Consider the following 15,653-nt stretch of genomic DNA (forward strand, 5'->3'; position numbering starts at 1 on the left):
GGTTAGCTGCTTCTGGCCTCGTTGTGCCATAAACCACTGTGTGCTATCATGCACACGGAAAAACCAGACAAGGCATGAGGACACCAATGGTAACTAACGCGTAAGTATATTTATATAACTATATAATACAGTATATCTATTATTGTTTATATTGCTGCATATTAATAGAACTATATATTGTGTAGATCTATCTAATTTTATAGTTATTTCGGTATATTTATATAACTACAGTATATCTATTGTGTATAATGCTGCATATTAATAGAACTATACATTGTGTAGATCTATCTAATTTTATAGTTATTTCGGTATATTTATATAACTACAGTATATCTATTGTGTATATTGCTGCATATTAATAGAACTATATATTGTGTAGATCTATCTCATTGTATACTATTTTTTTCCAACTTTATGTTTTATTCAGTTTTCAGACATACAGCAGTTATAAAGCATAGTATAACATGTGTCAACTTCTTTGCTGTATTTACTGCAACTTCAATTCACACATAAACACACTTACACAAAGACTCAGGGGGGATGGGGGGGGACACACCAGGGGAGGAGGGGGGGAAGGGGGGAAGGGGGGAGAATGATGAGAAGAGTGCATTAAGGGTCAAATACACTCTGCAGCAAAATCACAATCTCACTGTATCCGAGACCAGCATAAAGAAGATGAGACACAGAATTGGATGGAAATATGGACGTGTGAGGTTAGTACTGGACAGTACAGGAGATAAAAGTGTTGTTTAAGAAACTGTACTGCACCTCTAAAATTATTTATTCCTTGTCATTACAGAGCGTACCCTATGATAAGGGACTTAAACAAAATCAAGAGAGTGGTCCAGGCCCAGGCATGGATCGACAGTGGAGAAACTTTCCAGGATTGCATCTTCACTGACGAGTCTACTGTTTCGCTGGAGAGATTTGCCACCTTTGCATAATGGGCAAGCATCAGGAAGGTAGTATGGTATAGTACTGTACTGTAGTACAGTATGATACAGGTAAGTATGGTATACTGGACACCTAACAAGCTCCTATTGAACCCCCAAAATAACCACAACATATATAAGCATATGAGTGTCACAGAGGAGTGCTACTGAGCATGGCAATATATATTTAAAACCAGAGACAGAACATAAAACACAGACAGAGCTCAGTTTTAGCACATCCAGTGAAACTCATACACGGTACAGTGCCTAAATATATATGTATAAATATCTATTAAGTAAAATGGTCTTTTAGTTTAACATTTTTGGCCAAAATTGTTGTAAGCCCCTGAGCCAACTGCACGGCAGACCACAATTCAGGGGTCCCTAACGCTAATATAAATTCTTAATAACCTGTGTTATAACAGGAAGAATGATTTATAGTAAATCTGTCAATATTAGTTGCAAAGTTCTAAGTCTGATTGAAGCCTTTATTAACCTGTACATTACCAGGAAAAGCACTCTGTATTAGAGTTGTCACAACCATCCTGCAAGCAAACAAGTTCCCCTGTGTGGAAGATGCTATGGAGTGAGCCCTTAACCATTTAAATGTGGGAGGGGGTGAGCTTCAATTAAGTAGGAGGTTGCCACCCTCCAATCAGCCAAGACTAGCTGAAACACAATTGTAAAGTATACTGGACACCTAAAAAGCTCCTATTGAACCCCCAAAATAACCACAACATATATATATAAGCATATGAGTGTCACAGTGGAGTGGAAATATATATTTAAAACCAGAGACAGAACATAAAACACAGACAGAGCTCAGTTCAATAGGAGCTTGTTAGGTGTTTTAAAAGGATGTAAAGCTTCTTGTGCTGGTGTTTCGAGGAAAAATATGCAATCAAGGGCAAGATCGTTAAGATATTTGACAACTAAACAGTCATTATAACCTTATAATAGATAGGATCATTTTAAACGCATTAACTACTTTTCCATTTATCACTGTTTTTAACATATTGTGATGAAAAGCTTTTTTTAAAGGTAATCTTTGACCCCAAAAAAACCAGGGTGGCATACGTTTTTGAAGCACTTTTGACTGCGAAGTCAACAAAACACTGAAGGTTTTTGAATCTTTTCTGATTTCTTAGCTTGCTTTCACATCTCACAATAATTACATGTTCCAGAAATTGGAAATGAGAAGGGCATGGCGACAATGGGATCAATTCCCTATTACAAATACTTTCCCCCCAGTATTTCTGGGAAAATATATGCAAATTAATTTGGCAACACAAATATATTTGTATATTTGTATAAATGTATAAATTTGTATAAATGTATTCCTCCCCCCAGCAAATTTGTCCCTGAGGAAGCTCCTTTGCTGGAGGGAAACGCGCGTTGGACGCTCAATGTTGTCAGTCTCCTACTTGGAGCTGCTTTTATGTAGTGCTCTGTAGTCTCCTGGCTCTATCTATGTAGATCTGAATTGGGTATTTTCACTAACACTCAGTGCGCAAGCATTCCTGCTCTTTATACGATATGATTATTTGGAGTGTGCTGTAGAATGATTCACTGATCAAAATGCTGTGAACAATTGCTTCACTATGCTGTGAATCATTTACCCTCCATCACTATACTATCAGTAGCACTTTCATATATATTGGATGGTAATACATTCTTAACTGACATCCTTAAGTGCTCTGTGGTTTAAAGTCTAAGCAGGACTGCTGTATTTTCATGACACAATCAGTCACTGAGTTTGTACAGTAAGTTATATTTATAATTACACGTGTACCTGATCTCATAGGTGTCCCAGAGGGGTTTTTACCCTGACTATTAGCGTCTTGTGTCCTGTAATCTCTACTACAATTTGTTGTTTGAGACCATTCCAACGCACATTCACTGACACAGACGCTAGGTATTGTCAATTTAATTTATTCTTAATGCACAATACACGACGTTTTGGTAACATATGTTTTATGTAAATATATTAAAAGTTAAATTTTAAATTAAGTAGGAGTGCAGTATAGTGAATTCTTTCAGGAGACACATCCATTTTGTGTTTTCCTTCCCCCTTTTTCTGATTCACTTTTCAGTTCACAGTTTGCACCCACTTTTTTGGATTACCATTTATTCACTCATTATTTGTTTCAATTGGTGTGGTTCTGTGATCACTCCCTAACCCTAGTGCTTTCTCCCTGATTACACAGGGAGTTTTAAAAGTCAGGAAGTGACTACACACGGAGAGAGACTGTTGTTCCCAGGGAACAGGGGACAGAGAAGAGTTCTCCCCAGTTGTGGAAGCTGGTACAGTCTCCTAGACCCGCTTTACAAAACGCTTATTAAAACGCTTTTTACACAGTGCAAAAACACTTCTTGATAAAGTGCTATGCACGAAACGCGTAGAAGGGCTGCATCCCTTGATTTTATGATACCTCAATAAAGATCCTTCATTTTTGGCCAGACCTGTTCTTCCTTTGGATCGCGGTGCGCTACACCACTTTTCTGCACTTCTGGACATCACTCTACAGCAGCACGCGATGGAGGGGAAACTCTGGTGAAAGCAGTGGTACAGTGAGTACATAGGGCCAGCCCAATGAGGCAGAGGAGGCTGTCCTAGGACTACCTACCCCTGCCTTCAGGGTATCTGGTGCCCGAATTTATTGAGACTCTAATGAATGTATCTTAAAATTGTCAAATCCAGACTGCATTCCCCTCCTACCTGTGTATAAGGACACTATCAGAGCACCTTACTCTATCCTAACCCAGTTCACAGTTTGCACCCACTTTTTTGGATTACCATTTATTCACTCATTATTTGTTTCAATTGGTGTGGTTCTGTGATCACTCCCTAACCCTAGTGCTTTCTCCCTGATTACACAGGGAGTTTTAAAAGTCAGGAAGTGACTACACACGGAGAGAGACTGTTGTTCCCAGGGAACAGGGGACAGAGAAGAGTTCTCCCCAGTTGTGGAAGCTGGTACAGTCTCCTAGACCCGCTGGACGGTGGTCGAGGAGTCTTCCAGAACTGCCTAGGTCTTAATCCCAGGAAGAGGAAGGAAGAATGCGAGACCGTGCTGAAGCAGGGATGTCCTGTCTTTAACATTAGATTTACAGAGGAGAGATTCTCTGAGCTCTCGTGGAGCTGAGCTCCCCTAGGAAGGAAAGATGCAAGACCGGGCTGAAGCGGGGATGTCTGCTCCATAACCTTGGAGTAACAGATAAGAGAAACACAATATCGCTGTGTGCAGAGACTGTATATGTTTAGCTCTAATAGTACCTGTTTTGGGGTGGTAGCTAGCTTAGCTGTCCATCCAGTTAGTAAGGGCTGAAGTTGCATGTGTACTTAGTCTCCTAAGAGGAGTAGGCGTTTATTTTATGATTTATTTTTACTTAAAGGGATGGTGGGCCTGTTAGTGTATTTTTTTAATCCTGTAAATAAACCCCATGAAGAGAAATACTAAGTTTCCTGCCTTAATCTGGGACATAAGATCCTACACTGTGATGGAGACATCACAATATACTGTATATGTAATTTTCTGTGTATCGTATCTCTGATGAAGGTGCTTTTATGATCCTCTTTTTAATTGGTGTGCTCGACTCCTGTTTTTTTATGCCGCATTAGAAACAAACGAGTTGCCCAAGGTTTTAAGTAGTTGGCACAGGGCTATGAACTTTCAAATTAATAAACAATGAATGAATACCTTGACATTAAAAGTAAGATATATAATTAAAAATAAATAATATTGTATCATAAAAGCTTTAGTGATCAATCTTTCAACTACTCTAGTGAACTTCTGGCTTCTCCCTTCAATTATATGTTCACAAAAAACTTGCAAAGTAATGCTGTAGTCTAGTTATACCAAAACAATTCATAATATTAAAATTAAAGCATATCCAGTACATTAGAGCCTGATAATGGCCACTATGATCAATATGGAAAATGCATACAATGCTTCAGAACTTTAATTTAGAAGTACTGCAACTAGTTTAAGCAAAATGAGAATTTAATTATACCAATTTCATCACATTTATGAGGGGATGCACCTTTAAAGCCGCATTGTTTTTCAATTATTGATGTGGGATTCATGAACACCGAGGTTGACATGAAGGTTAAATCAATAACTCTTAAAGATGGATATTAAACTTACCTGTAGATCTTTTACATTAGGAAAAGGAATTCCTACAGTAATAACAGCACGGGCATTGTCATCAGAGAAGTCCAGTCCCTCACTCACTTTACCTCTGTAGACAGCAATTAGGAGAGCTCCATCTGTTAAAAAAGAAACAACACAGAACTTATGCACATTATGATGGTAGCGGGTAGCCAGGCTTCATAATAAAGGTGAAGCTAAGTAGCACCATAAGCCAGGGACAATGTAATGTACATCATAAACCTAACCTGTTTTGGGTTTAACACGTCCCCTGTCCCCAATAAACATGAAACTTTGGGAGTGAGAGTTTAAGGTGGGATATTTGGGTGAGAATGCATTTATCTTGTTTGCAAGAGTTCGGGGGACAAAGTTACCGGTAATCCCATAATTGCTCCCGACGTGCAGGCATGATTTGTGGGTACACAAGGTGAATTACACCGGGGCTACACAGTGTCCCCCAGAATCCTGGTTTTCAAGCCCAAGTATCCCAGACCCATGTCCCCCACATATATAAGAAGAACATGGGGTATGTTCCCAGCACACCAGAATACGATTATAATAAATTATCAAAAAGGTTTTTTCAAAAAATATAGTCTTTACTTATATATTGAACGTTACATGGAGGAAACATCTACATATATCCAAGATACCGAAGTAGGTTAAATAATATTACAGAAATATAAAATACTATGTTACAAAGTATATAGACATATAAGGTAGAAAAAATGCACTAGAGACAGGGTAAGGGGAGACAAGAGGAAAGGTGGGGGATAAAACAGAGGAATAAGGAGGGCAACGTTTTGGGACTCCTATCTCCTTCTTCTGGTCCGTTCCCTTAGATCAATCCGATCTAGGTACTTACTCCTGTCACAAACAAATGCTCCCAAACATTATGAACTCAGTATCAAAACATATTAAAAAAGGAGGAATGCCTATGCAAAGGTATCCCTCAGTGGGGCACCACCTACAACTATAGCAGCAGACACTACCTCAATAAAATACAGGCTGTCTCATAAAATGCAGCAGATATTCTCTAGATACTGATAAGGCACACTCAGAATAAATAAACTAATGTTAATGCACTAATGCAATTAAAAACAATATAACAATGGGTTATTCCAGGTACTATGGCAAAAACCCTATAGGCAATAAAGAACCAGTATCTCAGTATCTCTCAAAATAGAAAAAGATCAAACCGACTGTGTAGACAGGCTGCCAACTGGAAACTCTGACTGCAAGACGCATTCTCGTTGGGTGCTGGGAACATACCCCATGTTCTACATTGTAATTTTGGAGGAGATTAGTGTTCCTCCTTGTTCTCGTGCACCACTTCTGTATTTACCCCTTTATATGCTTAATTTTAGGTGCTGCTAAAAATCTTATACTTCCCAACATATATAAGGTTCCCAAGAGATATACGTTTATTAAAACAGTGTTATAATGTTTAATACTGTATATATTAATGTCCATACAGTCAGCCCGGGCATCTACATACAGTAGGTGCCGGGATGTCTGCATAGACATCAGATGCAAGAAAAACAAAAGCTGTATGGTGCTCCAACATAAATCAATGGCCATGTAAGCCCATGATAGAATAAGTACTGTACGTTAAATCCTTGAAGTATCCCACATGTATGAAATGATAACAACACCAACATCCACTGTAAATTCGATTAGCTGGATAGAGTTCCACTTCTTGAATAGTGAGAACTCTCACTGGCTAGTGTCCAGGCATAAAGACATCAATATGGATAAATAGGTGTAAATAACTCACATACAGTATGCTGGGTCTTGGGTGAGATATACCACCACAGGCGTGTGCTTCCGGTACTCCGCAGGATCCAAACGAGCAGGTAAGGAGAACTGGAGCACTACTTAGAACAGTAGAAAAAACTGCAGGAGAGTGGCTATCATAATAAAACCATTTAATGGATCAGTGCATAGCAGCAAAACGAGCCCAAGGGCCCCCACCAACGCGTTTCGAGCTACAAGTTCTTTCTCAAGGTGCATACTGATCGCTACAACCCAGGTACCAGATATACTTTCATTTTCCCGCCATTCGCCGCCCTCCATCCGTCGCCATGACACGTCACGCGCCGTGCACGGCATGGAGTGGTGACGTCAGCGCGTCCACGGAAGTATATTGATAAAATAAAAACTTTATTGACACTTAAACTGAACACAATCCCTAAAACGAAAACTTTATTACTAAACCGAAACCTGGCAATGAACAATGCCTTGATCTGAACTAAAAACAGAAGACAAATAAGGAAAATATATGAAGTATATATATATATGATTAAAACAAAACGCAAGAAATATATTAAAAATAAACATTAAACAAACATTTTAAATTTCATTTATTCAGAGAGGCATCTTGTAGATGAACAATCAAACCCAAGCGTTCTTTAAACGGAAAGGGGAAAAGAAAGAAAAAGAAAAAGGGGGACATAAACGTATGTGTACCAAAAGCTATAAAAAGATGTGTATATATATATATATATAGACCTGTGAGTAGGTCTAATGGCTTTGCATCTCATCCCAGCCTCTGTTTAAAAGCTGTGTTTAAAACAGCATGCATTGGCTTGAGGATTGGCTTGTGTAATACGAGCTTGAGACAAAAGGTGGCACTGAGTGCTCATTTGCATGTCATTTCCCAGAATCCCTTGCTGCAGTGGAGGTGCTGTGTGCTGGGTGACGGTGGGGAGGGACAGGGTTGCAGACCTGTCTAAGACATGCAAATGAACATACAGTAATATTTACAGTTGCTTTATGCTTTACTGTGGAGGGTTTTTGTCACTTTTTTTACCCACCATAACCTTAATGACAGTGGTGATTACCTAGTCTAGTCTCAAACCTGCTAGCCATTAAGACCAGCCTCACACTGATGATACTCATCAAGGTTGAAACATGTATGTGAGTAGGTCTAATGGCTTTGCATCTCATCCCAGCCTCTGTTTAAAAGCTGTGTTTAAAACAGCATGCATTGGCTTGAGGATTGGCTTGTGTAATACGAGCTTGAGACAAAAGGTGGCACTGAGTGCTCATTTGCATGTCATTTCCCAGAATCCCTTGCTGCAGTGGAGGTGCTGTGTGCTGGGTGACGGTGGGGAGGGACAGGGTTGCAGACCTGTCTAAGACATGCAAATGAACATACAGTAATATTTAGTTGCTTTATGCTTTACTGGGGAGGGTTTTTGTCACTTTTTTTACCCACCATAACCTTAATGACAGTGGTGATTACCTAGTCTAGTCTCAAACCTGCTAGCCATTAAGACCAGCCTCACACTGATGATACCCATCAAGGTTGAAACATGTATGTGAGTAGGTCTAATGGCTTTGCATCTCATCCCAGCCTCTGTTTAAAAGCTGTGTTTAAAACAGCATGCATTGGCTTGAGGATTGGCTTGTGTAATACGAGCTTGAGACAAAAGGTGGCACTGAGTGCTCATTTGCATGTCATTTCCCAGAATCCCTTGCTGCAGTGGAGGTGCTGTGTGCTGGGTGACGGTGGGGAGGGACAGGGTTGCAGACCTGTCTAAGACATGCAAATGAACATACAGTAATATTTACAGTTGCTTTATATATATATATATATATATATATATATATATAAATATAATCAACAAATAAATAGATGATACCGTTCTGTGGCTAACGAAATGCTTTTATTTGTGCGAGCTTTCGAGATACACTGATCTCTTCTTCCGGCGATGTTACAATGAATGAAGCAAGGATAACTTAAAAACAGTGTCTCTTGGAATGTTATCTGTGCTTGTCCTTCCCCCGTGTGGATGTGTTTTATGGCTAGAGGTGTCAAAGGGTAACTGAAAGCAAGTGAAGAAAGAGTGTGTATGTGTATCAGTGTGAATAAAAATGAATGGAGAGCCCACAGTATAAACAGTGCTCTACACAAGGTGTGTGTGGAGTGAGAGGGATATAAATGGTGTGGGTGGGTGTGGAAATGTGAGAGTTTGTAGCACAACTAAAAGTGTGTGTGGATACTATGTGGTCCCTATTGGTGTATATGGATGGAAAAATAAGGGGTATTAGTATGTGTGAGAGACAGCTGTGTGTGCATACATATAGCACAGTATGTACAGACATGGCCTTTAGCGCTCATGGGAAGAGAGTTCGCTAGTGTCAGTAATGACACATAAAATTTCGATCTCTGTTTAGGCCACTGCTAAGTGTCCCGAATAGTTGCATAAATTTGTATTCATGCAACCGTCTCTCTTTCGGGGTTTTAAGATTACCTTTGAGTATGGCAACCCTCAGATCGTTCATCTTATGGCCAGAGTCAGAGAAATGTTCGTCAACAGGACTGTCTCTTGTTCCGCGTGTGATGCTGTGGCAATGCAGGTTCATTCTCTTGTTTAGCCCCTGTCCTGTCTCACCTATGTAGTAGCAGCCCCCTGGGCATTTCATGCACATGATGAGTTACACGACATTGCTGGAGGAACAGGTGAACCCTCCTCTGATTTTGTATTCCCGATTCTTGTGTGGTATTTGTATTGTGTCTGCTGTGTAGAGCATTGCGCAGGTTTTGCATCAACCTCAAACTCACCCATTCCCCGGATGAAGTACATTTTCTAGACACCACCATTACTATAAAGAACAACCAACTACAGACTTCTGTATACCGCAAACCTACAGACAGAGCCAGCTATTTGAGGGACAACAGCTTCCACCTGACACACACCAAACATGCAACCATCTACAGTCAAGCCATACGATACAACCGGATATGCTCCGACACAGCAGACAGAGACCAGCGGATTAAAGCCTTGAGATCAGACTTTATAAACCGTGGATATAACCACAGAATTGTAGACCAGCAAATTCACAAAGCCACCAGAATACCAAGAAGTGATCTCCTTGAATACAAACAGAAGGAGACAAGCGACAGGGTTCCTTTGGTGGTCACATATAACCCACACCTAGGAGCCCTACGCAAGATCGCCAGGAAACTACAACCCATCCTCCAGGAAGATACAAGACTGCAACAGGTCTTCCCTGAAGCACCCTTATTATCATACAGACAACCCCATAATCTCAAGAATATTATGGTGAGGAGTAAAGTATTCAGCAGTACAACTGAATGCGGGACAAAACCATGCCAGGACCCAAGATGCAAAACCTGCGCAATGCTCTACACAGCAGACAGAATACAAATACCACACAAGAATCCGGAATACAAAATCAGAGGAGGGTTCACCTGTTCCTCCAGCAATGTCGTGTACCTCATCATGTGCATGAAATGCCCAGGGGGCTGCTACTACATAGGTGAGACAGGACAGGGGCTAAACAAGAGAATGAACCTGCATCGCCACAGCATCACACGCGGAACAAGAGACAGTCCTGTTGGCGAACATTTCTCTGACTCTGGCCATAAGATGAAAGATCTGAGGGTTGCCATACTCAAAGGTAATCTTAAAACCCCGAAAGAGAGACGGTTGCATGAATACAAATTTATGCAACTATTCGGGACACTTAGCAGTGGCCTAAACAGAGATCGAAATTTTATGTGTCATTACTGACACTAGCGAACTCTCTTCCCATGAGCACTAAAGGCCATGTCTGTACATACTGTGCTATATGTATGCACACACAGCTGTCTCTCACACATACTAATACCCCTTATTTTTCCATCCATATACACCAATAGGGACCACATAGTATCCACACACACTTTTAGTTGTGCTACAAACTCTCACATTTCCACACCCACCCACATCATTTATATCCCTCTCACTCCACACACACCTTGTGTAGAGCACTGTTTATACTGTGGGCTCTCCATTCATTTTTATTCACACTGATACACATACACATTCTTTCTTCACTTGCTTTCAGTTACCCTTTGACACCTCTAGCCATAAAACACATCCACACCGGGGGAAGGACAAGCACAGATAACATTCCAAGAGACACTGTTTTTAAGTTATCCTTGCTTCATTCATTGTAACATCGCCGGAAGAAGAGATCAGTGTATCTCGAAAGCTCGCACAAATAAAAGCATTTTGTTAGCCACAGAACGGTATCATCTATTTATTTTTTGATTATTAAAGCTCGGCTAACACGGTACTGATACCTCTACATGTATATATATATATATATATATATATATATATATAGCAACTGTAAATATTACTGTATGTTCATTTGCATGTCTTAGACAGGTCTGCAACCTGTATACATACATATACATATATACACGTGTAATTACCTATCCCAAAAATATAATAAAGAACATAGGGTCACAATTGTTCAGATCATATCTATGCAGCTAATGCACAAGAGAAATTGTGTATGAAAATTAGATGTAAGAAGATATATTAAAGATGTTAAGAGACATAATTTAATCAACATTCAATAAAAATATATCATCTGATTGTCTCAATATCACCTTCTCCTGACCTACTTTATGATAATTAATTTGTATCCCCTTATATAAAGCTATAACAATTGACGAGATCAATAATAACCATGGAGAAAAGGATATTGAAGATCAGGCTGCCTAATCCTGAGAATGAGACATATACCAACAAAAGCTATATGGGCTAATACAAAGTTGATATTCAAAACCAAAGACATGTAACCTTTATTAAAGATAAGTGTATTGAGTCAGTTTAATTAAAAAATGGGCTCAGATCCCACTCGGAGTTTAAGCCATTTGGTATTCTTGTATTAAGGGTGAATATCCAGTAAAGTTCCCTTTTGTCCAATAATTCCATCCTATTACCCACCCTAATCGGTTTGGGGACATGTTCAATTCCTCTGTATTTTAGTTTATTAAGATTTCCAAATTTACAATTCATAAAATGCTGAGCTACTGGATGGGTAAGATCCCCCAATTTAATTAACCTAATATGTTCCCTCATTCTAGCCTTTGAGGCTCGAGTGGTACTGTACGTCCCACATATTGCTTACCACATCCACAGTCTAAAAGATAGACTATGAATGTGGTATTGCAATTTATAAATGACATAATAGGGAATCGTTGTCCTGTACTAAATGATACAAAGCTAGAAGATGGTTCCAAATAAGTACATGAAATACATTTTAAGCATTTGAAGCATCCTTTAGGAAGATTGCCCCCCTGTATGTGACTAGAGAAAGAAAAAAGACTTCTAGAGACATAATTGGCTATTGTCTTTGCTTTCTTAAAAACAAAGCGTGGGCCTTCTGAAAACACCTTTTTCAACAATGGGTCTGCAGACAAAATACTCCAATGTTTTTTTACGATATTTTTTATAGAGTTTACTTGCACATTATGTTGGGTGACAAAAACTAGATGGTTGCTATCCCATGAATTAATATGTTTTTTTATTTTTCTTTGTTTATCCATAAGGTCATCCCTATTCAAACCTGCCACTTCATCAAATGACCTCTTGAGAACATTTTTTGAATAGCCCCTTTCTTCAAATCTAACTAACAGTGCCTGAGATTGTTCAAGAAAATCCTCATTACTGGAGCAAATTCGTTTTAATCGTATAAGTTGTCCTTTGGGAATGGAATTGAGAAGGGACCTGGGATGGCAGCTGTCTGCCCTCAGATACGTGTTCCGTGAATTGTCTTTTCTATATACATCTGAACTGATCATCATATTCATATTAATAAACATAATTAAATCAAGATATTGTATATGGTGAAGGTCATATGTGTGAGTGAATTTAAATTTAAGTCATTGTGATTAAGATATTCAATAAATAATAAAAGTGAGTCAACACCTCCATCCCAAATAAAAATTAAATCATCTATGTACCGTCTATAAAAAGCGATAAATTGTCGATATGGATTGTTGTCCCCAAACACGTGGACCGACTCCCACCAACCTAAAAATAGGTTGGCATATGAGGGAGCGAAGCTGGTACCCATCGCGGTTCCACGTGTTTGGAGATAAAAAGCCCCATCAAACAAAAAATAATTGTGAGTAAGTAAAAAGTGAATACAATCTAAAATAAAAGTGCATGGATTGTACAAAAGTTTGTAAATAATGATCTACATATCTAGAGACACCATCTCCCAAAGATCCAATACTAGAAACTATTGGCCTCCCAGGAGGGGAGACCAAAGTTGTATGGACCTTTGGGAGATGGTGAAAGACAGGAATGATGGGATGAGCTTCAAAAAGAAATTCACACTCCTTTTGACCGAGGACCCCAAAAAGGGAGCCTCCATCTAGGAGGGACCTAAGTTGTTTTAGAAATATTGCAGTAGGGTCGCCACACAGTACAGAGTAGGAAGATAAGTCCGATAATTGACGAATAGCCTCATCCCTATACTTTATTCTACTCTGCACTACGATGGCTCCCCCTTTGTCTGCCCCCTTGATAATTAAGGTATTATTTAGTTTAAGTTTGTGTAAAGCATCCTTTTCTGCCTTGCTGAGATTGTTGATCCTGCTCTGTAGGGGAAACAACTCGAATGTGTATCCCCTAGAGAGCAGGGCCAAGTCCCTTTCCACAAGCTTCTTAAAGGTCATAAAATAATGTCCCTTCATATGTGTGGGAAAAAATACTGACTTCCTCCTTAAACCAGATTGCTGTCTACCCAAAACATTAGAAAGATCAACCATATCAGTCCTTTTGTTATCATCTAATAATGAATTCATGTCCTGTAGGCAACATTGTTCTCTGAAGGTAAGGGCAGGAGACGGTAGAGCGGAGTCTGGAGGCAACCCAGCAAGTCCGTCTGAACACAAAGGAACTAGTTCTTGTGGATCGGCAGAGTCGCCCAGGTTGTCCCCACCCCCGTCCCCACTCTCAATACCTATTCCCTCAAAGAACCGTTTGAGGGTAAACTTGCGAACATATTTGTTCAGATCAACAATAACATCAAACAATTAAAATTTTGACATAGGTGCGAATTTCAGGCCTTTATCAAGGACAGAAAGTTCTGCATATGAAAGAGGGGTGTCGGTTAGATTGATAACACCAGTATTTTCAATTAAGAGTTCTTCTTCCTCTTTGTGGGATTTCCTTTGTTTTTTCTTTTCTTCCCTCTTCGTGTCCTTTTGTATGTTCCCGTTTTTTTGAGGAACCAAAGTATGTTTTTGTTTGAAATTCTTTACTTCTATCATTACTGTCCTGAAAAGCCTGTCCCGAACCTATGGAACCCCCTCTGGTTTCTCTATGGGATCTGGGATCTTGTTGGTCTGCATGATGGGAAGTGGCTGCATGAGAGAATGTATCATTGTCCGAAAGGTCAGATTCCCCACTATTGGTATGTGAAAAATAAATATTTTTCTTGAGTATTGACTTTTTTTGTTGTTGTTTATCTATTATATTCTTTTTAGGGGTAGAGGAATTAAACCTCTTTGCAGGTGCAGTTCTTTGCCATATATACACCTGATTGCGGATATAGTCCTGCTTGTCTCTTTCGAACTTTATTTGTTTTTTTGTCATAATTTCTTTCTCCATGGCTTCAATATTAGTTGACAAAATCTCATCCAGTTCATTAAATCCCTCCATATCTATGAACTGACATAAATCATTTTGTAATGTTTGTATATCCTTATCTAGTTGTAACTTTTCTTTGGATTTGAGTTGTATGATTAAATCCATAAGTGTGAAAGAACAACAATTTAGAGCATCTTTCCAATCATTCTCAAAGTCCGCATTTACAAACCCAAAAGTGGGGGACTTTTTAATACGTAACCCCCTGGGTATCCTTTTTGCTTTCATGTAGTTTTGTAATGTAATGATATCCCACCATGTGCGTATCTTTACTGATAACAGTTTTTCTAATTTTGAAAATTGTATTTTGAGATCAGACAAATCTTCACAATTGGGCTCCAAAGTGTTATCAAACACTTGTTCCGCCCTTTTTGCTCTTTTAGAATTATCAGAGCAACAAAAGGCATATTGAGTAAAAGTCTCATTTTCAGGCTCGGTGTCATCCTCAATTTCAATGTTGTTAAGATCCATATTATGACAATAGACACTAACACAAAAATTGTGTGTATCTAAAAACAATAGGTATATCCACACTCTCCTAGCAGATGAATAACGACTTAATCAGTCTATGTGAGCCACCTCACAGACAACAGATGCAAGAAAAACCAAAGCTGTATGGTGCTCCAACATAAATCAATGGCCATTTAAGCCTATGATAGAAAAAGGGGGACATAAACGTATTCTTTCTTTTTTTTTCTTTCTTTTCCCCTTTCCGTTTAAAGAGCTTGGGTCCAATTGTTCATCTACAAGATGCCGCTCTGAATCAATGTGATTCAAATGTTTCATAACACTTTGGAGCCCAATTGTGAAGATTTGTCTGATCTCAAAATCCCCTCCAGGGAGGCCAATAGTTTCTAGTATTGGATATTGGGAGATGGTGTCTCTAGATATGTAGATCATTATTTACAAACTTTTGGAACAATTAACATGTATTGAGTGGAAAAAGGGTTACATCTGGGTTACATTGGATGTGACCTCTTTATATACTATTAAAGCACATCACCATGGGATGGCAGCAGTCAGATTTTATTTAGATCACTCTACACTGTCACTAACACAAAGCACTTTTATTTTAGATTGTATTCACTTTTTACTTACTCACAATTATT

The 15,653-nt window shown here is 39.1% G+C and overlaps 1 protein-coding gene across 1 annotated transcript in view; it reads right to left on the reverse strand.

Moving 5' to 3' along the window:
* BRIP1 (BRCA1 interacting DNA helicase 1) overlaps nucleotides 1-15,653 on the reverse strand; it is a 746,182-nt gene that overhangs the window by 131,098 nt on the left and 599,431 nt on the right. Inside the window, exon 17 of the mRNA XM_075593097.1 lies at nucleotides 5,081-5,202. Coding sequence (XP_075449212.1) covers nucleotides 5,081-5,202 — 122 coding nt within the window. The remainder of the gene's footprint in view (nucleotides 1-5,080; nucleotides 5,203-15,653) is intronic.

Source organism: Ascaphus truei, chromosome 3, assembly GCF_040206685.1.
Source record: "Ascaphus truei isolate aAscTru1 chromosome 3, aAscTru1.hap1, whole genome shotgun sequence".
Classification (NCBI taxonomy): Eukaryota; Metazoa; Chordata; class Amphibia; order Anura; family Ascaphidae; genus Ascaphus; species Ascaphus truei.